The sequence below is a fragment of the Alosa sapidissima genome, chromosome 15, assembly GCF_018492685.1.
Source record: "Alosa sapidissima isolate fAloSap1 chromosome 15, fAloSap1.pri, whole genome shotgun sequence".
In the NCBI taxonomy this organism is placed as follows: Eukaryota; Metazoa; Chordata; class Actinopteri; order Clupeiformes; family Clupeidae; genus Alosa; species Alosa sapidissima.
In genome coordinates this window covers 5,469,918-5,492,276 of record NC_055971.1, presented here as the reverse complement: position 1 = coordinate 5,492,276, position 22,359 = coordinate 5,469,918, and the positions used below count along the sequence as shown (strand labels likewise).

At 42.1% G+C, this 22,359-nt stretch overlaps 1 protein-coding gene across 1 annotated transcript in view; it reads left to right on the top strand.

The window, feature by feature from the left end:
- Positions 1-11,345: 11,345 nt before the first annotated feature.
- aplp2 (amyloid beta (A4) precursor-like protein 2) overlaps positions 11,346-22,359 on the top strand; it is a 36,963-nt gene continuing 25,949 nt past the window's right edge. Inside the window, 1 exon segment of the mRNA XM_042064109.1 lies at positions 11,346-11,678. Within this exon segment, the coding sequence (XP_041920043.1) occupies positions 11,604-11,678 (75 nt within the window). The 5' untranslated portion in view covers positions 11,346-11,603.

Here is a 22,359-nt window from a genome sequence, read left to right as displayed (position 1 = left end):
TGAAGAATCTTTTATGGTATGTTGGTCTCAAGGGCCCACATCAACCTGGCCCATAATCACTCATTTGTGATTTGCACCCCCCCGGTAAAAAATTAAAATGCAATATTATTCTGCTTTAATCGCCCCTATCTTCAGTTAAGATGTTCAGAACTGCACCAAATTTTATGTGTATGATTGACCTGGCATTCTCTGGGGGTATGCCAAGTTTCGTAGAATTTCATCCATGGGGGGGTCTAAAAAAATTAGGTTATGTGTACATTTAGTGACTGTACACTCATTGGCCTGTAGATGGCGGTGCACACATATACACATGCACACACACACAGGCACCCACATACTGTCGGTATTAGAACGGCTGATACATAATTACAAATTCAGTAGGATTAAAAGAAAGCCAAAATAAATATTCATCATCTTCATCATGGCTGCATTTCCAGTATTGGCTATAAGTAGTCGTTTGTCCACTAGATGGCGCATTGTTGCAGTGAGACGTAATTTTGTTGGAAGTTAAAAGTGGGTTGGAAAAACAATGGACGCTTCCTACAAGGACTGTAGTTTACCGCAGAGAACGTCTAATAAGGATAGGACGATGTTCACGTGAAATGTAATTCCCATTTCTTCTTGCAGCAGAAATAAATCTGAGGATGTTTATCGGACATGCTTGGTTTTTACTGCAGGTACGTTAATCTTATCATATCAATAAGGACCTAGGTAATGTTACCGTTAGCGTTGGTTGGGTGATGGAGGCCAATTTGATTGATTGCATTTGTGGAAAACTATAAATGCGGTTATACCAAGCAAAGTGATAGCAGCACTGTAATTGTATCTTTCGACTGTCATTTATTGCACGTGCTACAAAATCATTCTGTGCAATGGAAGATTTACCAACGTTACACCAGTTTGATACAGTTTTGCCTATACATGCGTGAGACTGAGACGCCTGTTTATTTGTTTTAAGTGCGTGCAGGGTGTGAGAGGGGAATCTATGTGCTTTGATTCCAGCTTGGTAGTTGTAGTCTGTGAAATTAAAAAGCATGTGTGTGTGAAGTATCCAAACAATGACACCTTCATTTCATTATGGCTGCTTTAGCAACACACCTTAAGCTACTGTGTAGTGGGTCCCATTTAGAAGTGGCTACTTCATTCGCGCTTTTCTTGACTCATGGAGCTGCGTGAATTTTATTACAACTTTTCGCCACGATATGGCAGTTTAAGTCCGCTTGATACTGTAAGGCGTAAGCCATTGGGTTCCAAAGGAGTTTTTATTTGTGTTGCCAGCATAGCCTATTGACAATTTATGTTGTAAATAGGCCTACCTTATAAGCCTACCTGTAGCTTAGGGAAGCTAACAGCTTTCTATTAGGATCTAGTTTGTTAGTTACAGTTTTGTCATAACTCCCTGATGCATTTTTGCATTTAGAATAGCCAGAGCGTGGATATCTCAATTAAAATTAAACAATATTGGATGCCTATGGACTAGGCTGGGTGAACCCAGCCTGATCTGCCCGCTATTTATTTTTTGATTTCTTAAAAGATTGAGCTTGGTCTGGTGAAAGCCAGACTAGCCATGGACAACAGCTCTTCAACTTTGGCCCGTTAAAATGTGTATGAACAGTCTAGCGACTCATTTCATCAAGGCCCATTTGGACATGTCAGTTATTTGCACCACTGGTTAGATGTAAAACAGCATTTCGTATCAGACTACTGTTACTTAATTTGTGCATTAACAATAATGTTTCAGACTACTGTTACTTAATTTATGCATTGACAATGAAGTATTACATGAACTAAAGATGACTAAAATGTTATGTAGAAGAAGAAACATTCACAAAAAATCCATCCATCCAAAAATGACCTTTGTTTTTGATAGCTGTTGAAAACGGCATGGAACTGACAGAGATGTTTTTGTTTATAAATAAATAAATAAATAAATAACATTATGCTGATACTTTTTGCTTTTCCCAAATACAATGTAGCCTACAGGTGTAAGTGACCTTTCATCAATCCAGTTGCAATGGATGAACTGTGATAAACTGCCCTACTTGTGATTGTTTAGAGATTTTAAAGGTTTTATAACAATGCTACATCTTCTTTGGCTATTCTACAATCTATTCACCTTTTCAGCACCAGTAGGCTACTTTCTGTGCAGCCGCACACACACACTCAGCAAGCATAGCAAACAAGCATACACAAAAGTTTCAAGAGTGGGGGATGGAGTAAAATATGGAGACAAATTGAAGTGTGATTTATTTTCGCGAAACGGATGTACAGGACTGAGCGGCGGTCATATTTTGTACCGCTATGCGGTACATCTATTTATTTATTTATTAATAAACAAAAACATCTCTGTCAGTTCCATGCCGTTTTCAACAGCTATCAAAAACAAAGGTCATTTTTGGATAGATGGATTTTTTGTGAATGTTTCTTCTTCTGCATAAGATTTTAGTCATCTTTATAGTATGTGCGTACCTGTGTGTGTGTGCATGTGTATATGTGTGCACCGCCATCTACAGGCCAATGAGTGTACAGTCACTAAATGTACACATAACCTAATTTTTTTTAGACCCCCCCATGGATGAAATTCTACGAAACGTGGCATACCCCCAGAGAATGCCAGGTCAATCATGCACATAAAATTTGGTGCAGTTCTGAACATCTTAACTGAAGATAGGGGCGATTAAAGCAGAATGATATGGCATTTTCATTTTTTACCGGGGGGGGGGGGTGCAAATCACAAATGAGTGATGGGCCAGGTTGATGTGGGCCCTTGAGACCAACATACCATAAAAGATTCTTCCTCCTCAGTGCCACTTCCTCCTCAGTGCCCCCGGGGACGAAACAAAATTTGTCTAGTGGGGCTACATACCCAACAAATTGCATGTGCACCGGTGTTTCGGTGTCCCGGGTATCGTTGACCAAAAATTCAGGAAGTAGATGACGGAAAAAAAAGAAAAAAAAGAAAAAAAAAACTTTGACAATCATTATATGACCGATTCGCTAGCGGCGGTCATAATAATGTATTTTCTTTAAAACATTCATAGAAAATACAGTGTGCATAGAGTGACTATAAAAGGAGGTGTGTCTGATGAGTCCCATATAGGATAACTATTCTGCATTGGTTTGGAGTCACTAGGTCACATGGCTTGGGAGGTATTGAAAAAAGGAGACCATTGCTTATGGGAAATAATGTATTTTCTTTAAAATATTCATATAAAATACAGTGTGCATACAGTGACTATAAGAAGAGGTGTGTCTTATTAGTCTCATATAGGATAACTATTCTGCATTGGTTTGGAGTCACTAGGTCACATAGCTTGGGAGGTATTGAAAAAAGGAGACCATTGCTTATGGGAAATAATGTATTTTCTTTAAAATATTCATATAAAATACAGTGTGCATACAGTGACTATAAGAAGAGGTGTGTCTTATTAGTCTCATATAGGATAACTATTCTGCATTGGTTTGGAGTCACTAGGTCACATGGCTTGCGAGGTATTGAAAAAAGGAGACCATTCCTGATGGCAAATAATGTATTTTCTTTAAAATATTCATATAAAATACAGTGTGCATACAGTGGCTATACAAATATGTGTGTCTGATGAGTCCTATATAGGGTAACTATTCTGCATTGGTTTGGAGTCACTAGGTCACGTGGCTTGGGAGGTATTGAAAAAAGGAGACCGTTTCTTATGGGAAATAACGTATTTTCATTAAAATATTTAGATAAAATATAGTGTGCATACAGTTGCTATAAAAAGAGGTGTGTCTGATGAGTCCCATATCGGATAACTATTCTGCATTGGTTTGGAGTCACTAGGACATATGGCTTGGGAGGTATTGAAAAAAGGAGTCTATTTCTTTCTATGAAATAATGCATTTTCTTTAAAATATTCATATAAAATACAATGTGCATACAGTGACTATAAAATAAGGTGTGTCTGATGAGTCTCATAAAGGATAACTTCTTCATTGGTTTGGAGTCACTAGGACATATGGCTTGGGAGGTATTGAAAAAAAGGAATCTGTTTCTTATATGAAATAATGTATTTTCTTTAAAAAATTCATATAAAATACAGCGTGCATACAGTCGCTATAAAAAGAGGTGTGTCTGATGAGTCCCATATAGGATAACTATTCTGCATTGGTTTGGAGTCACTAGGTCACATGATGTCAAAGCTATTGACAAAAAAGACTATGAAGGTAATTCAGAAGGTACTTTATAGACGGTCCCTAAGTAGGTCGGCTGGGAGCAAGTAGACAGGTCATCTGTTTGCACATTGTCTGCAAACACTGGGTGAAACCGGCTGCATTAAAAAAAAAAAATTGAATATCTGTCGAATATCAAATATCAACCGCACGCCACCGCACTAACAAAAAACGGTAAACCACCAGGACAAACCACTCAGGGGTGTAGGCTACTCTGGAACCATCACTAGGTCACTAATTTGTGCGTAATTTACGTTTGATTACATTTCAGATGGTGGTGCGTGTTGGTTTCCTGTAGGCCTAGTAGCGCTTTTTTCTTTCTTTATTTTTCTATGTCCGTATATTGGGGGGGACATTTTAGTCATATTTGAATATTGGGGGGGACACGTCCCCCTCAATGTCTATGGTGACTACGGCCCTGTGGTAATGCGCTCCGTTTTGCAAACTGCAAAAAAAAAAAGCTCACCGAAAAAGAAGAAGGGTTCACTGGCATCTTCTTCTGTGAGTTTTTTTTTTTTTTTGGCAGTTTGCAAACGGAGTGCATTACCACCACCATCTGCTGGACTTAGGTGTAATGCCAAGTGTACCCTTCAGCCTCGTTCTGGCCGCCGGGTGAATAAGGCGAATATAAGTAGGCCTACCGTAGCTTTATTTGAACGTCATGCTACTCCATTTAATTGGGAACGCATTGAGCGCGCATGAAAGGAGAGAGAGGGGTAGAGAGAGAACGTTTCCGAGATATTCGGTTCCCACTACTGACCATTTATAAGCTGCGAGCATGGTGGCCGTACCATAGAGGACACAGAGATAATGTCCTCTGTCTTTCTTTCTCCAAGTTCCTTTAATTTACTAAGTAGGCTTAAACTAGCCGACGAAACAATTATCATGGCCTCATCGCACCTTCAGGTGTCACATAGCCTATCACATGGCGTAGGCAACAGGTATTTCTTTCTTTCAGTTTCGTTTCATTGCTGGAATGAGCAGGTGGAGACCATCTCTTGCGAAATAGTCAGAATGAGAATGGGGGTAAAATTCCACATCGGATTGGAAAAGTGGGCTACTGGATAGTTAATGTTATATAGGCCTAGGGTGATGGATATCATGGCCCAACCATAACCTATTGTTAAAGTATATATTATTGATCATTTAGACTTGTTGTTTTAAAAACACATCACATGAGACAGGAGAGAGAAATCAGACAGTTGAGGAGAAAGAGTTAGGAGGAGAAGAGAGGGAAATAGATGTGACACTCACCGTGTCAGGTAGGTCGTCTATATTCAACATTTCTAGCGATGCCCTGACCTCGGTATTTGAAAAATCCTGGCTACGGCCTTGACTGCGAGAGGGCACAACAGGCTGCACTCACTGTGATTTCAATAATTCGTTCCCTTAAAGTTTAAACTGCATTTACATGAAGCACATGATATGTCGATTGAAACGCATTACAGTCAGACAGGTGTGTTTTTTACTGTTCAAAAGATATTTCACATTCTTATGAGTTTTAACACTAAGGTTCTTATTATTCTATTACATTTAGGCCTACTGGAAAAATCCAGACTTCAGGTCAGGGTCATGATCAGGGCAATGAGGTGAAGGGAGTCAGTAAGAGGGGAGGTGATGACAAGTGGAGACCATCTCTTGCGAAATGGTATGACACTAGCTGGTATAGGCTGGCTACGGGAGTTGCTGGAATAAGCAGGTTGAGACCATCTCTTGCAAAATAAGGGGTAAACTGGGAGTATACTGGGGGTAAAATTCCACATCGGGTTGGAAAAGTAGGCTACTGGAATTACACAAGATCAACACTGCAAACAGGCAAAAGGCAGTAACATTTTTGGTCGAAAATGAGTTAGTCATTTTGGGATATTAAAGACTTCCTTTATCATGTGGATAAATATCTATACTCAATTTGACTGTTTTTTTTTTTTTTTTTTTTTTAAATAGAGGGTTGTGTTCACCGTAACTCCCAAAACCACAAGCAACCATGGCAGAAAGCCACAACTGCAGTTACTGTTCTTTGGCTTTGTTCTTCGACGCAAGTCCAGTTACCATACTCTGCCTTTGGTAGCAAATATTGATTATATGTCAATTACTGCCTTTTGCCTTTGCATGACTCCTTATTTTTAGTACATAATACAAAGGCAGAGTACAGTATCTGACAAATAAGGGTCAACTTTGAGCACACATTTTTTTACATACACACATTTCTTCAGCATGGTAACAATTCACCAGATTTTCATTGCTCTACCTACAATACATTTGTGTAGACAAAACAAAAAAAACAAAAGTCATTTTTCTCGGTTTGACACTGGTCAGTTACTGCCTTTTGCCTTTGTAGGGCAGAACAGTCTTCGGAATCTTCTGTCTGCATTGTTGGACTGCATTGTCCTTCGGATGCTTGGTTCCAGAGTGCTAATTGGCTAGCAGGATTTGGTGGTGGATTTTTCCACGACACAGGCAAGGTGGCTACCAGGCTCATAATTGCAAACAAAAATATCTAGATGTCATGTCATGACATGCTTCCAAAGAAATGAAGGCTGTTTAAACCAACTTAATATTATGCATACTATTGTTAATATTGTGCTATAAATGTGGCACACAGTTTGTTTAAATCAGCCATTGTCTATATTTTAATAGAGCTGGCAAAAAGCTCATTATGTAGACTCAATGCCCTTAAAGTGACTGCCATTTATACTAGTACTTCAAACTAGTAGTATTTTTCTGAAGAAATTAATATTTTAACAGTTCTGCTTAGGGCACCCAAATGGCCAGCAGCTGCACTGAGGCTAAACAAAGCTTTGTTTACAACAATTTGTCACTTTTTGAAGTGTTTTAGGCAGCAATGGTTTTAGTGTTTATTTAGTGTTTAGGTGACTGAAATGGTACTGTTACTTTTTATTTAATGCAATTGTAACAGATAACAGTATGTAGTATTACAAAAGAAGAAAAAATAGTGTGGCATTTGTCAAATCCAGTTAAATGCTCTGTCCTTTAGCTGTCTTTTCTGTGTGTGTACTCAAAACACTGACATTCACACACAGTTCTGGTTCTGTAAATTGCTTCAAGAACATGGTAATTTGATTGACAGTTCAGCTCAAATGTCAACAACCTTTTGCCATCGACCCTACCTTTTAGACTTTACCTTTTATGATTGGTCATTGGTAAAGTTTCCATTGACCCTTCCAGGTAGACCCTGTTTGTTGAATGTTATCAATATACTATTGATACATGTGACTCTACATTATGTCATAGGCGTTGAAAGTGTTGTGAATCAGCCTCATTTCTGTAAATGTACATACTGCGTACTTCTTATGGTCATCTGTGATTTTTGTACCCATGTCTACCCTGTGTGTGTCTCTGGTCTGTATGCAAGCATCCTTTGTTTATCCTTGAATTCAATGAAAACTTGTCTAGAGGCCTTTGCCTATCACCAGGTGTGAAATGTTAATGTTTGTAGAACAGCATGTGTCCAGGCCTCTGAGGAACTTCCCAGGAAAGGGGGTAGTTTTAATTAAAAGACAATAGAAGCTGACCAGACCTGATGAAGGCCTAATCCTCATCCTCCCTTTCTATTGCATATTCAAACTGGGTTGGACCTAGAGGTCACTCCTTCTTTTGTTTGTAACATAAAGTTAGTAGACTGTTTCTGTATAGTCAGAGAAGTCAGAGAATACTGAGAATCTGGTGAAATCCACGATGGGGTGAAACAAACATGTACTTCTCTCCCTTGAGGGCCACTGGCCCCTCATTGAAAAGAATAAAGCCTGGATCCTGATCTTGCATCGTCCTGAATGACTCTTAAGAGAAATATGGTAGTAAAAATATACTATCAGCGTGCATATCATGACTTTCACTGACATTTCTCAATTTACATCTATTGAAAATGTCCACTGGTATTTTCCAATGTTCATGTTCTACCATAAGCTTCACACACAGAGCCAATCATGGGGTAAGCCCTCAGGGCTTGAAGCTGTCTATCTTAAATTCAATGCCTAAATGTTAGTGTGTCATAGGAGGCAAGGTGCTATAGACCCTTTCATCATCATAGTTGGCCCCACAAGACTTCCTTTTTAACATTCCATATGTTATCTTAATGTAGAGGATGTAGATTGGGGCCCAAATAGAATGTTCAAGCATTGTTTTTGTTTTTATTGTTGAAAGGGTCTATATAGGGGGTCACAGGTGCAAGACAAAGAATAGTCAATAAAGTCTCCACACCTCTTAATTCTTTCCTTTTTTGTGTTTTATTTTGTCATGCTTGGCACACCTGTCCTACAGAGGTGGAGCCAGCATAGATCAAATGCCAGATAGCAAATAATATGCCTGAGACCAGAGATGAAGTGGAGGCTAAATGAGTTTTTCCACCTCTTATTAGTTTATCCACTTCTCAAAAGAGTTCATTCACTAATTGCAACTTTTAACATTCAAAAATCACACTGTATTATCCACATTCACAATATGTACACTCATCAACACTCTAGGAACCATTTAATACCACTGGTATTGTCATAAACATGGAGGACAATAACCTCCAACATCATCAAACATGTTCTCAATAGCTTTTTTAAAAATCCAATACCGCATGGCGCAGTCCACCTCACTGATCACAGAAATCATAGTTTACCCACCTCTTAATTTACCACTACATCCCTGCCTGAGATAGTCTAGAAATCTACTGGCTCGTCAGGCTATGCCTGAGACACAATACCAAAAATCAAAAGCAAAATAAATGACAGGGAAAAAACAGACACAACAGACTATATTCACTATATTAAGTACAACATCAAGAAAATACCCCCCAAACCAGCTGCATGCCTTAAACACCTTTCTAGAACAGTCTATATATTTTTTATTTAAATAACAAGGGGCTAAGAAGAATGTCCAATTCTTCATTGAGCACTAGAGTTCCAAGAAAAATGAATCCAGAAGGCCTCAGAAGCTGGTTGTCTCCTCCTATTCGGTGTTTCGTAATCTGTTCTGTCCCTAACCTTAAGGTTGAGAGTGGGTGTCCAAGTTTTATGAACAGCCAAAGGTGCTACATTGGACCAGTGGCGTCTGCAGCTGTACGGCTGTATAGACAGTGCGTTCAATCAGGCTATTCAGTCAGTAACATAAAGGTATTAAGTTAGGAGGTGAGAGAGAGAGAAGGGGAAAGAAGAAAATGTGTAGAAGAGGCCCTAGATTCCATTTGTGTGTGTTTGCTAGTGTCCGGGTGCAAGACCAAGGTTACTTGAAGTAGGTAAATGCTGACATTGTATCTTTTTCTTTTGTCGATTCACTCCCAAATTATGGGATGTGTTTGGAGGGCTGCGGCGTAATACTCTTGGTAATTTAAAGTAAATGTGAAGGTGCTCTTTGGTAAAAAAAAAATATATGTCTGGATAGTCCAAGGCACTCTTCAAAAAAAGGTTAAAAAAGCTTTAATAGGTAGGCTTAATCATCATGCTAAAATTGCCAACATGTTTCGGCCTTGGCTAGGCCTTCATCAGGGCAAAATCTATTACAGGCAAGGTGTTCAGACAAGTAAGATAAATCAGCTGTTCAACTAACACCAGCTGACGTGGGCGGAGTTAGGTAATTACAATGAGGTCTAGACCTTAACACATTATCACATATACATACAATATATCACTCCCATGATATATTGTATGTATAATACATATATCACTCCCAAATTAGTTTGTTTCCTGACTTTTCTCCTGTATTATACGGTACCGTATATTAGCTGCAGCAATAAGTTATTCAAACCTGTGTGTTGATCACATTTTGCTACAACATTATGGCACAGAACTTGCTGGGCAAGCGCACATTTTGTGTGAAAAGGAGAGAATGAGAAAGAGCACGCACCAGGACATTGTTGTGGGTATCTGGTAGCCTACAGCAAGCAAACATTAGTTAATTCACTAAGGCATGATGACTGCAATGAAATGGCAAGAGCAAGGTACCAAGAGCAAGGTAAACTAGCATGCACAAAATCTGTAGGTTGTAAAAGGCTTGTCATGAAATTGTGGTATTACTGTAGGTTAGCCATGTATGTGACAAATGTATTCCTGCAGAGGCCCGTGTATGGAACTGATATTTGGTAACTGACGCTCTGGCTGAATAGATACTGAGGCATATTTTTCTTTTCTTCACTATGCAGCCTACACAAGGACAGGTAAACACACCTGGGACCGGAGTTTGGCGGTGAAGCCACGTCAAGGCGGGGACTCTGAAATGGGCGAGACCTCTCGGATGAAGTGAAACTATACCAGTGTTAAATTCTGATCTAGCTATCTATCTTTTATTAATTAGCTTCGGCCTAACTCAGCCCACTGTGTGCATCTGACTTTGCTCTGTCCACAGTGTGCATGCACTGTCAGCAAAATACGCTGTCAAACTTGCTTCTCCTAGGCCTATATTCTTCCCACTAGACATGCAGGATGTGTTATATTATTCTATTTTCCAGGACGGAACACCCTGCAAACATTTAACAAATGATTTCACAGCATGACGTGTTTGCTAGATTTATATGCCAACTGTTTGTTATTTGCCTATGCCAACAGCTTTTTTGGATTATGGACTATGGATTATCACTATTATTTTTACCACAACAAAATCACTACTCTGTCCAATAAATATTGCATAAGATAAGGCGTGTCATGGTGGGAACCACCCACCAATTTAGCTTACTGCAGTATTCTGCACATGTGCTAGAGGGCGCTTTAATTTCTCAGTGGTGCCGAATAGGCCCCCACAAATTAATAAAAGGCTACATTAATGCAGGCTAAACTTGGTTTGTTCCAGTAATCCTATAGGTAGGTTAGAACTACTATGTTGTTCTGCAACAGTAGCCTACGTTAATTTCAATTAGGCAACAAGCCTATGGGTTACATAGGCCTATGTGATGTTTCAATGTTAGGATTAGCCTAGACTAGATGGTGTGAAATTACATCATAGCCAATTTCGACAGGTTGCAGGTTGTCTTAACTTTCGAGTAAAACGCGTTCGTCTTTTAAATATCATTGTCTGCTGAACAACCAAATTTAGCTCAGTTTCCGTCCATCTATTAAATTAGAACCACTTTCTAAAGGCATGGTGAGAACATGACTTCACTTCCGGTAGCTCTTAAAGCTGTCGCCTGGCGGCGCAACGAGTTACTTCTATTTAGGCTGGCGGTGTCCTCGCACTGTAGACGAAGACGTTGTATTTCTATGTCCGACGCAGTCGCATGAGCAGCAATCTGTGTTTATTTCGGGGGGAAATAAAGATACTGGACTTTCACTGCAGTGCGAGAGAGTAAACACGTACTGTCCAGGGACCAGTCTCACCTGCATATCTCTAGAGTTCGCCGTTACACGACAAAACCAACGGAGAGGTCATCTCATATAAAAAATCTGTGGAGACCTCAGTGGAAGATGGGTTCTCTCTCCGCTATATCTCTTCTCTTTGTGGGAATAGTTGTTGTCCCAGCCCTGGCCGGATACATTGAGGTATGTGTATATCGTGTACTTTGACTTTGGCTAACATAGATGGAGTTTCACAAGGTTTTTCTTTTTTAAAAATCAAATTAAGTAAGCTTGGTCAACCTTATTGAAATAAGTGATAATATTTTTTGTCATAGCGCGAGCCTATTTTCCGCAAATCAATGCCTGCTCTTACCTGATCTTTAATTTAATTCCTAATTTTATTTAGTAATGGATGTTAGGTGTTAGGCCTATTTATGACAGAGGTACGTCAGCATCCCTATAATTTGACGGCTGTTGCCTATTCTCATTATAGGCAATCATGCGACACATTTGTTACCATAGAGGTTTAATGTTGTAGGTTTAATGTTTTTTTTTTTTTTATTATTTATATTATTTAGGCCTTTTCTTTTTTCTTTTTATCCCATAGAATAATGTTAGAAAAAATGCGGATGACTATTGTAAATTATTAAGCGTGCCAACTCGGATATAAATCTGTCATTTTAAAAATACGCGAAGAACCACCCATGGACGTAGGGTTATTTTCGATGCGGTTCTTGTGGTCCGATCAAGATATAAGTCACGAATAGGCTATTTGGCCATCCTCTCAGCGGTCTATTGGTAGGGTATTTTAAATCTAGATTATCTGGGCAGGTAGACTAGCAGTGGGCTATAAGGGAGACAAAAGACACACAAAATGGGAACACAGAGGCTACCATGTCAGCCATGCGAGGTCTGATATAATTTAACATTCAATATCCTTACAGTTTACCTTCAGACTTGTGTGGTCTGTTCTTGTTATTCCCATAGGCCTGAGCATCCACTCATTCCCATGGCCTAATGCCAAGTGAAATTACGTTTGATCCCATGTTAGCATGGTGTTTCAGAAAACACTTAGGGCTATGGCATTTTTTTGCGGAGGTCAGAAAAGTTGTGTTTGTGATACGAATAAGATTCATTATTATTTTACTGGCGTAGCCTTCCCTCAATCATTTGATGCTGCATGCTCTTTCCAATAAGTAATCATCATCTCTGCCTCTGAGCATAGGCCTAAACACATTGGAGTAGCCTAACTGCAGGAATAATTAAATCAGCTACATATTTTCCTACATTATATCATAATTCGCATTTTGCAAAATTCATGTAATGAAATGTATGAGATTATCACTTTGTCCCAGATGTAACGCTTGATGTGTGCCTTTGTAGAGTTCACATTTCAGCTGAACATGTTGATTAGGCCTGCATCAGAAACATTGGTAGATCAAATTGTCTGTGTGTTAGGACTGCAGCAATTATTTTCATTGTCAATTATGTTATTATGCTAATTAGTTAGTTGTTTGATAGATAAACTGTCAGAAAATTGTGAAAATAAATGCTCTCTTCAGTTTTGGATGTTCACATTTTTTTTTTAGGTATTTTCTTTTAAAATGACACAACCTGTTAACAGATTACCAAAAAAAATAGTTGGCGGTTAATTGATTGAATTTTGCCGTCCTAGTGTGCGTGTGCGTGTGCGTGTGTGTGTGTGTGTGTGTGTGTTGTGGGTGCATGGTGAGTCTTGACGCCTGGGATATTTGTGGATTCTGTGTGGGTTGCTTTGCACTGTCATGAAAAGACAGCTGAGGTGGATAGACCTATAGGACTGCTGTACTGAGTGCCAACACCACAGGCTTTGAACCGAAGTTATGAGCTGTCTTTGCAAGTGCCAGAGAAATACTTAGAACACTTTTAGACATTCATACCAGATGCAGATTGCATTCTACGTAGAATGCTGAATCATTTTCAGTAGTTTTAGTAGTTTAGACCCAAGTTTGTTTTGTGAATGTGAAATTGGTGTTGACACCTTTTGGGTGTAGAGTGGAAGTGTGATCCCATATTCATAATGCTGCTTAGCTTGCTTCAACACATCCCTCCCTTTGCTTGACTTAGTTTGTGTAGTCACCTGACATCTTCTCTGATTCTGATAAGCTGCAAATGTGATCACAAATGTCTCCTTCTTTGTTTATTGCAAAATCTGTTTCTTATCTAGCATTGCATGTTAAAGGAAAAGGACTACTTTTTTTAATTTACAAAATCAGTGGATTTGGGAAGCAGGCAGCCATCTTGGCATATATGATGGAGGGATTGCTGTTCATTGCTAGGCACTGGATGATACGACTTACTGTAGATTACAGCAGTGTGAAATCACAGGAATTTGTTCTCTGTTCAGTTCTCTGTGAATATTTAAGTGTCCTCGGGTGATGAGCAGTACACAGGATCTAGACAAGGAACATATTGAGTAAAATATAGTTTAGACAGTGATTTGGTAGCCTGACAACAAATATACATTACACTCATGTCATATCTAAATGTATATTGTTGTAGTTTTTTTGTAGTATATTGGCAAATGCACAGGAAAATAGTTGGGTGAGTTTGGTGCTGTCAGTGGAACCAAATCTTTGATCTTGGGTATACTTGGGCATTAACTGCTGCGTCTCTCGATTGTATCCAGGAGCAAGTGGTTGTGTGGATTTGATACGCACACAGAGGTGTGTGTGTGTGTTTGTGTGTGTGGCTGGATGGGTGTGTGTTGGTTCGGTGATGCTGTAAGGGGTGTGTGTGTGTGTTTGTATTTTCACATGACTTTCTGTCTGCTGGCCTGATGCACATGAATGGCGGTGTCTGATGGCCCAGCAGCAATGAATGGCTTTGAGCGAGTGCTCATTGTGTGGCCTGAATGCAGTGTTACAGCAGAGTGACATGTGCTCCAGGTCCAGATAAAGCCCCATGTATTTGGTAGGCTAATAGGGATGGAGAGATGGATATCAGAGAACCACAGCAGTATTGGGGGAACCCTTATCTGCTTGTGTGAATGCAGGTCTTGGCCCCAGTAAAGGTTTTGTTAAAAGACTTGTCCCCTCTACCAAAGTACTGTTCTTTGTGAGAATAGTTCTGTTGTGTTCACAGCCCTGGTAATTGGCATTTGAATAATGTAAATGAATTGAAATCGATGGGTGTTTGCATCACAATGCTGCTGACCATGGCGGGTTGGTGTAAAAAAAACACCTGGGAGGAATAAAGGGAAGTTCTCAGTAGCCAGTAGTGGGAGAGGCATATAGCTGGTTGTGTACCTGAAGTTTCAGACTTGCATACCTCTGAATCAGAACATGCCCAGCTGATCTTCAAATCCACTGGCTGAATACAAATAATAAACACACTTTCAGTTGTTTGACCAATTGCGCTTTACATTCCAGCAAATCCTCTTAGCTGTAAGAAATGCCCTGAGTTAAGCTCTTCTGAAGAGGAGGGGAAAAGATGTAATCCTGGGTGCATGCCCCACCCCTCCAGTGCAGCAACACACACTAAGAAATACAGACAGACAGACAGACAAACAATTCCATTACACTTCTTTATGAGTGCAAACATGTTTCAGTGAAATGCAGGAATTCTAGACCAGCAACTCGTGTTGCTGCGCAGCCCCGGAGTGCAGGTGGCTCATGTTAACCCATGGGTGTTTAGCTGTGTAATCACACCGCTAATGTGGAGTTGAAAGTACAGAGAATGTCTTCACCAGCGAGCTCTTCTTCATTGCCTCTTCAACCCATTGGCATGGATTACCACCAAAAAAGCATTGATGAGAGCATTAATGGGGATTCTGTCTTTCTGAGTCCTGCAGTGGCTGTACCAGTGCCACTGCTTGTGTGTTTGAAGTTCGGCCATCTTCAGCTGTGCATGAGGGTGGGGGGGTGGGGTTAAATATAGTGGCCTCAACAGACAATCCCCCATTCTCATGACTCCTGCCTCCTGGGTGCTGTGTGCTCTAATTATCTTAAGTGAGCCTACTGTGCCAGCTCCTGCTTTGCTTGGGGTGTCCGCACAAGACCAAATCCTTCTACAGCTCTGTTGCAAGTTTAGTCCTTCAAATGAAATCTTTTCAACTCGAGAGATTTGAGTTATAGAGGAACAGTGGTCAAGAGGAGAGTTTTTCTCTCTCCCTCTCTCGGTCAATACACCAACAGACCATCCCAGTCAGTATCAGCATTGGGTTTGTGGCGCACTGAACAAATCTTGTGGGTCTGATGAAAGCCTTGGCACAGCAGTTCTCTGCACTGCAGTGTATTGTGCTGCTGCACGTAGTTGTATGGCCCAGGATGGACTGGGTTGTTGCATGTGCTGTTTGGCTGCTTCTTAGGCTCAGTTTCTCAGTCTGATTGCTCAGTACAACAGAGCAGTTTTCTCAGAGAAAAATCTGTTGCTGGCCTCCCAGCTCGTTTGGTGCAAACATGTTCCAAAATGGGACACCAAGTTAATTAGTAGCTTGGTCAGTACCATTTGGGAAAGCCAGTATGGTGACCACTTCTTGGCTTTTCTCTGGGTATATGCAACTGTGGTAGCAGTTGCATGCAGGATACAAGTCTCATATTTGCCTTCAGGACTTAATGCCATGAGCCAGACTAGTGTGTGTGCGTGCGCGCGTTAGTGCGTGTGTTTGTGTGCAAAACAGCAGAGCAGCGGTGTTGCAGGAGGGGGATGTCACCCCTCCTCTCCCCATTTATCAGTCTCTGTGCTGGAGCTGAGTGGCCTGGGTGGCCCAGTGAGTCATCGCTCCTGTTCGCTCTTTCTTACCCATGAATAAAATATCTTGTATTCTGTCTAGGAGCCCTGCTCTGCACGTGTGTGAGTGTGTGTGTGTGTGTGTGTGTGTGTGTGTGTGTGTGTTTTTGTGCTTGGGCATATGTGCCTGTCATTGTTCCTGTCCCAACTCTAAAGACGATAGCGAGGCTTCAGGTCTTTGTCCCTGATTATCTTTGTGCTGCAGAGAGCCTGTCTCTTGATGTCTGGTCCCGTGTGCGTGATCTCCCTCGGAACCTCCTGATTTCCATGTGGCTGCTCTGCCACTCCCTTTCTTTTGTTTGGGTTTGCTTGTGCACTGAAGCTCACCGTGTGGTGGTCTGTGTATGTGCTTGTTCCTGTTCCACGGGCTGAAGTCTGTCGTGCAGGACTGAGAGCTGTCTGCAGTTCTGTAAATATGTCACTCTTGTCTAGTGTGTGTGTGTGTGTGTGTGTGTGTCTCCCTTACCGAGGAAGTGGGAATGTCTGTGTTTGCATGTGTGCAAGCACAAGTGTGAGTTGGCTTTCATCTCGGTAGATGTTTGGGTATCTGTCTCTGGGGTGCCATGAGTCATCCTCATCATGGCTTTTCATCCTGCCCAACTCACCAGTTCATACCTAGACCTTTGAGTCAAACATTATGGGCATGCTTTTAACATTATGAATGGAAGATTACACACAGAGCTTTGAAGAGCTGCTAGTGTTTTCCTCATGTTTCTCTAACATGTTTAAAGAGAGGCCATTTTGGTTGGTGTTCTCTTTGGAACAGGCATTATTTTGACTGACTTGCAGTCTTTATTCATGTTCCATGCATTGGCTTCCACTTCAGTTTAATCCCATTCTCATTCGCAGTGATGGTTGCATTCCCCTCTTGTTTTTTTGAGTTGGTTGTGTATGTGTGATTCTGAATGTGATTCATACTGTGTATTGCCACTTATCTTTCTGTGTTAGTTCTTGTCTGAGCATTGTTACAGCCACAGTGATTGGGAAAGGTCTTTCTTGCAGTAGGCATTGGCTTGGGTAACTGTATGTTTGGCTTGGCCTTGCCCTGCAGCTATCTTTGTGCCAAGAATCAACGTAGACTTGGGAGAGGTTTACTTGGCATACCAGCCAGTAGTTGTCTACCTGGCATCCTGCCGAGCCTCTGCAACGCTCTGTTTTTGCTCAGAATCTTGGCCCATGGCCCCATCTCCTTCCCTCCATCATGTAAGCAGGTAATGGTAATTCAGCACCCAACCGAAGCGAAGATTCTGGGTTTTTTCCGTCTCTTATTTTTCTTCCGTAGTCATTCCAGTCTGTCACAGTGAGCAAGGGGAAGGGGAAATGAAAATGTCCGAATAGCAGGACACGGGTGTGCTGCACTGTAACCTTATACTCCCTGAGAGGGGGGCTCTCTGCTGCTGCTGCTGCTGCCGGCGGCGCTGCGCGCGCTGCACTGATACAGCACTTTATCTGAAGGAGACGCTGAGAAGGACAAAGAGGGAGCCGTGGCTGCAGCGCGCCTCGGTGGAGGGGGAAGGGAGGAGCCAGGCACACGGCGCGGAGCTGCTCCACATATGGCGCCGCCCGCCGCCACGCTGCTCCCGCAGGGCATATAAATTCACCTCTAAACACCTCCCGCTCTGCTGCTTTTTGCTCACGTTCGTTTGGGCTTGTTGTTGTCATCTAGACGCACCCTTATTCCACCGCTGCCGTCTCAGACAGCGAAGTGCATTAGAGCCTGTCTCAGCTGCAGCAGCTGTGCTTTCTCTCTCACACTCGGTTTCTATCTCGGTGTTTACTCCGAAAAGGGCTTCACACCACACCCATCCCGTTTCATCCCATCCCACTAATCTGCTGGCAGAGGCGAGAGTACACTTGCTTCCTTTAGCGTAGCCCAGAGAAATCTGGAGCACAGCGAGCGAGCTCCCTCCACTCCCTGAGGAGTCCCGGCCCGCCTCCCTGCCCCTTCCCCCTCCAGATGTGTAGCATCACAGACACAAAGGCCAAAGAGGACGGAGTCCAGCACCATGACATCACCCCCCCCCCCCCCCAGCCCCCCCGCCCTCCTCTTGCTCTCCTGTTTGTCAGGATGTCTATGAGGAAGTGGATCTTCCTTGAACTTGCTGATTGCTATTTGCGGGCGACGGCAGCTTCACCCAGCCATTCTCCTCATGGTCCTGTTGCCCTCTGCAGTTATTTACCAACAGCAGGAGAGATAATCTCATCATCTGCGTGACAATGAACTCATTACAAACATTTAATGATGAACACCATCATCTTGCTGAATTAACAGATGATAAAATTATTTCCCATTGTGTGCTAAATTAAATCATGTGTGATTGCATCAAACCCGCATTTTGAAATAATGCCCAAAGTGCATGAGACCCTGTGCAATAACTTGATTTAACCTCCTCTGGGTGATGAGATCTAATACAACACGACAGAACTAGTCTCATTTGTAAAACTATTAGATATTATAAGGGCCATCAGTCTTTAAGCCAAAGCTAAGTCTGAAATGATCTGGACTGAAAACAACCCTGTGACTGTTAGTGTCTAATAATAAGTTAATTAAATAACATGGTATTTATAGTGTCATGTAAGCCATCCTGATGAGCCCAGTTTATAAAAAACTATACTAATGTTTCAGATGGCTATTTAGCTCTCCTCCTGGCTGCAGTGAGAATTTGCCCTGAAGTGCCCTGTATAGTATTATTGTCTGTCTGCTGTGATGGAAGGGACATGCAGAGCTATCTGGTCTGTTGAAATGTGTACTAAATAAAGGATTAACTGGTTTGGTTCAAATTCAAAAACCTTAATTTACTAATCTTAGTTAGGAGTGGATCTCTATCACTAGCGCAGCTTTTAGCCTTGTTGATGACGAGTTGTGAACTCTTCTCATGTAGTGACAAATTTACGTCTGGCTCTGTGAGGGAGGGGATTTGCCATACATGTTCTGTGTAAGACTGTGTGAATGTCTGAAATATTGCTGTGGATTTTTCAATGTTTTTTCTGCTGTTGCTTTTATGCTAGATAAGTGCTTATAGCACGTTATGTAATCGCTCAGAATCTAAAAAGATTTAACCTTATTATGATAATACCCACATTTTGCAACAGCTTCATGAATTTTGTAATAACCATGTTGAACAAAATATGAAACCGATTTCTCCCTAGAATAGAATAATACATATTGCAGTGGTTAATACAAAATGCACTGAGCAACACATGTACTTTGGTGCAGCTACCATAGTATGCAAAATTTATTACAAAATGTGGGTATTGTTTTGTTGGAATTGTATTGATGGAATTGTCATTAATAGTGCCGAATGTACGATCACAGCCTATAAATTTAGCAGGATTTCGATGTAGCTCTCATTTGTGTGACTCGTGTGTGTGTCTTTGCTCCTTGGTCCTGCCCACACAGGTTGTTGTGTGCAGGTGTGCTGGGGGAGGGGATGTTATTAGTGTTGTCAGAGGGTAGGGGATCAGTATAGAGCTGAGCTATGTAACCTTCCAGGTCATGAGAAGAGTCCAGCTTCCTCTGACTGCAGCTCTAATGACCTAGTGGCACATACCGCCGGGTGCTATTTAGTAACAAATGGCCATGCTGCTTGAAGGAGACCTTTTCCCCCACACTATCTGTTTTTTCTAATCTACCTGACTGACTCACTTCAGTTTTTTTTCTTTTCCTGATTCCATATCTCCTGTGCATTTCTTTTCACCTTTATCATTCTTGCACTTCTAGTGAAGTAGGCCATTAAGAGCATGTGTAGAGAGCTGTCAAAGGGAGGTGTTCTAACTTGTCCTGAGTCATACTGTTTTAGCATGTGTGTGATTGAGAGGGAGAAAGATGGCAGCAGTCTTCCATATTGGCTGCATGGAGCAGCTGGAGCAAGACAAAAGAAAATGAAGTAGATTGAGCACAGGTGGGGCCACAAGGTCTCGGGAGACGGGCAGTTAGAGGGAGAGAGGCAGTGAAGGGATAATGGGTCACTGTCCAGAATCAATTTCATATGAATAGATCAAACATCCATCCTGTGATGACTGTCCGATGAGAGCCACGCTCCTGATCAACCTCCCGTTATTGAAATGGCAAACGGTGGAAAGTTCTAGAGCTCTCTGGATTAACTGTTTGTTCTCTAGAGGCTGCTGTTCGTTCTAATGAGCCGATTAAGAGCGCGGCGTGGAACACAGATACCCTTTGGCAAACATCGGTGGGGCTTTGATATCTCAAATCGGACAACCTGCAGTGTGAGGAGTGTGGAAAGAGGTGGCCATTGTTCAATGTCTGCAGCATAGGAGCTGCTGTTCTGGCTATTTTGGTCGTAAACATCTGGTGTGGTGATGTCAGGAATGTAATCCTCTCAGGGCCACGTGGACTGTAAGCCCAGATAGAAAGGGCTGAGGGGGTCGCCTGCTCACATGGCGCACGCAGAGAGAGGGAGAGGAGGAGGGGTGGAGGGGTTTGCACAATTTGGCCAATGCAGATAAATATTTAGGGTGGAATGTGTGACGGAAAGGAACAGACCAAAATGGGAGGGGGGGGGGGGGCGAGAGAGAAATAGAGTCAAGCAAATAGGGGGAGAGGGAAGAAAGCAGAGAGGTTTTGAGAGAATGGATGAATCTGGGCAAGAGGACTGGAGGGCAAGACTGTTGGGAGAGCTTGCTGCTAGAATGAGGATGGAGATGAAAGGGAAGTGGGAGAGGGTCACTCATGCAGAGCAGAGGGGTTTCTGGAGCCCTCCGTCCAGGCCTATGGCCACTACAGCCAGGGCTCCAGCAGTGTGAGACCCACACGGGGAGTTGGATTGTCCAGCATCCCTCGTTAGAATGATTAAAAAAGATCCCAAATGAATTGCCCTCCTATAAAACCACAATGATGTTTAAAAAGTAGGCTATGCCATCCACAAGAGGTAATGATCAGTACACCAGTTAGAAAAGATTTTTCCATTTTCCCTTTTCAGGGACAAGATTCAATTATTTCATCCTTTGTTCAAGTGATTGCCTCGTGTAATAAGAGACGCACACACGGGTATCGGCTGGTTTGTGTGAGTATCCTACAGTCAAAAATAGGCATAAGAATAAATATCCTAGGTATGGGTAAGAGCACAGTGCTGTGTAAACGCTTTGCTTTGATGCCTGGGCACAGAGGACCCATTGCTGATGACGGTGCAGAAATGCAAAAAAAATCAGGAGAAAACACTGACACTCTCTCTCTCATGCACATTTTATGTTTACAAATGGTGTCAGCCTGGAATTGCTTCAGTTGGAATGAAGCAACTGCATACTCAAATGTCTGCGTTTCATTTTTAGTCTTCGGTAAACAGAGAGAACAGATACCTCAAAGTGAAACTAATTTAACGTCGGAGGGAAATTTGACTGCACTGGGGGCGTCTTGGAACCTTTGCTGTGGGGGTTTATGGGAATATCATGAGCATGGCAGAGGAGGATGATTCACTCTCTTCCTCATTAACTCCTCAGCTTCCCTTTTCTGCTTCTACTTTCACTTTTTCTCCCCCCCCCCCCCGCCCGCCTCGTCTCGTGACAGTGATCGCACTAACAAGGTCGCGGAGGCCAGACTCTGGCTTGAGCCTGTCAAATATATCCCAGTGAAGTGCCCAGGCGGCGTGTAGGAAGGAAGCAGAAAAGTCTGAAGGGGGTGGGCAGGACCGCTGGAGTTGGCTGCTCTCTCCCTCCCACTCTCTTTTATGTGAGATAAGCCTCTTTCATATCAATCCATTCACAATGTGAGACCTCGACAAGGGACACCTCATTGTTTGTATAACCCTGGAAAAATTGATTAAAAGGTGTGCGTGCACAACATTTAGTCCTAGAAAGTGCTTGTGTGCAAGCGATTGGGTTGGGTAAGGATTTTGTATGCATGCATATGTCTCCTGAGGGACGGTATAATCTTGAGATGGAGCTTGTGCCTGCATGCAGCTTGAAATGTGTGTCAAGGAGTGCTGGGAGGGAGAGGGCTTTAGCCGTGCCCTGCTGCGCCTCCCTGCCTCCCTGCCATTTCCTCCTGAAGGGAAAGGGAAATGGAGAAGTGATGGGCCACCCGCTCCAGTCGGAGGCGCACGCACGCACGCACACATGCACCTCCATGTGCATGTAATGCCAGGGCTGGAGGAGAGCC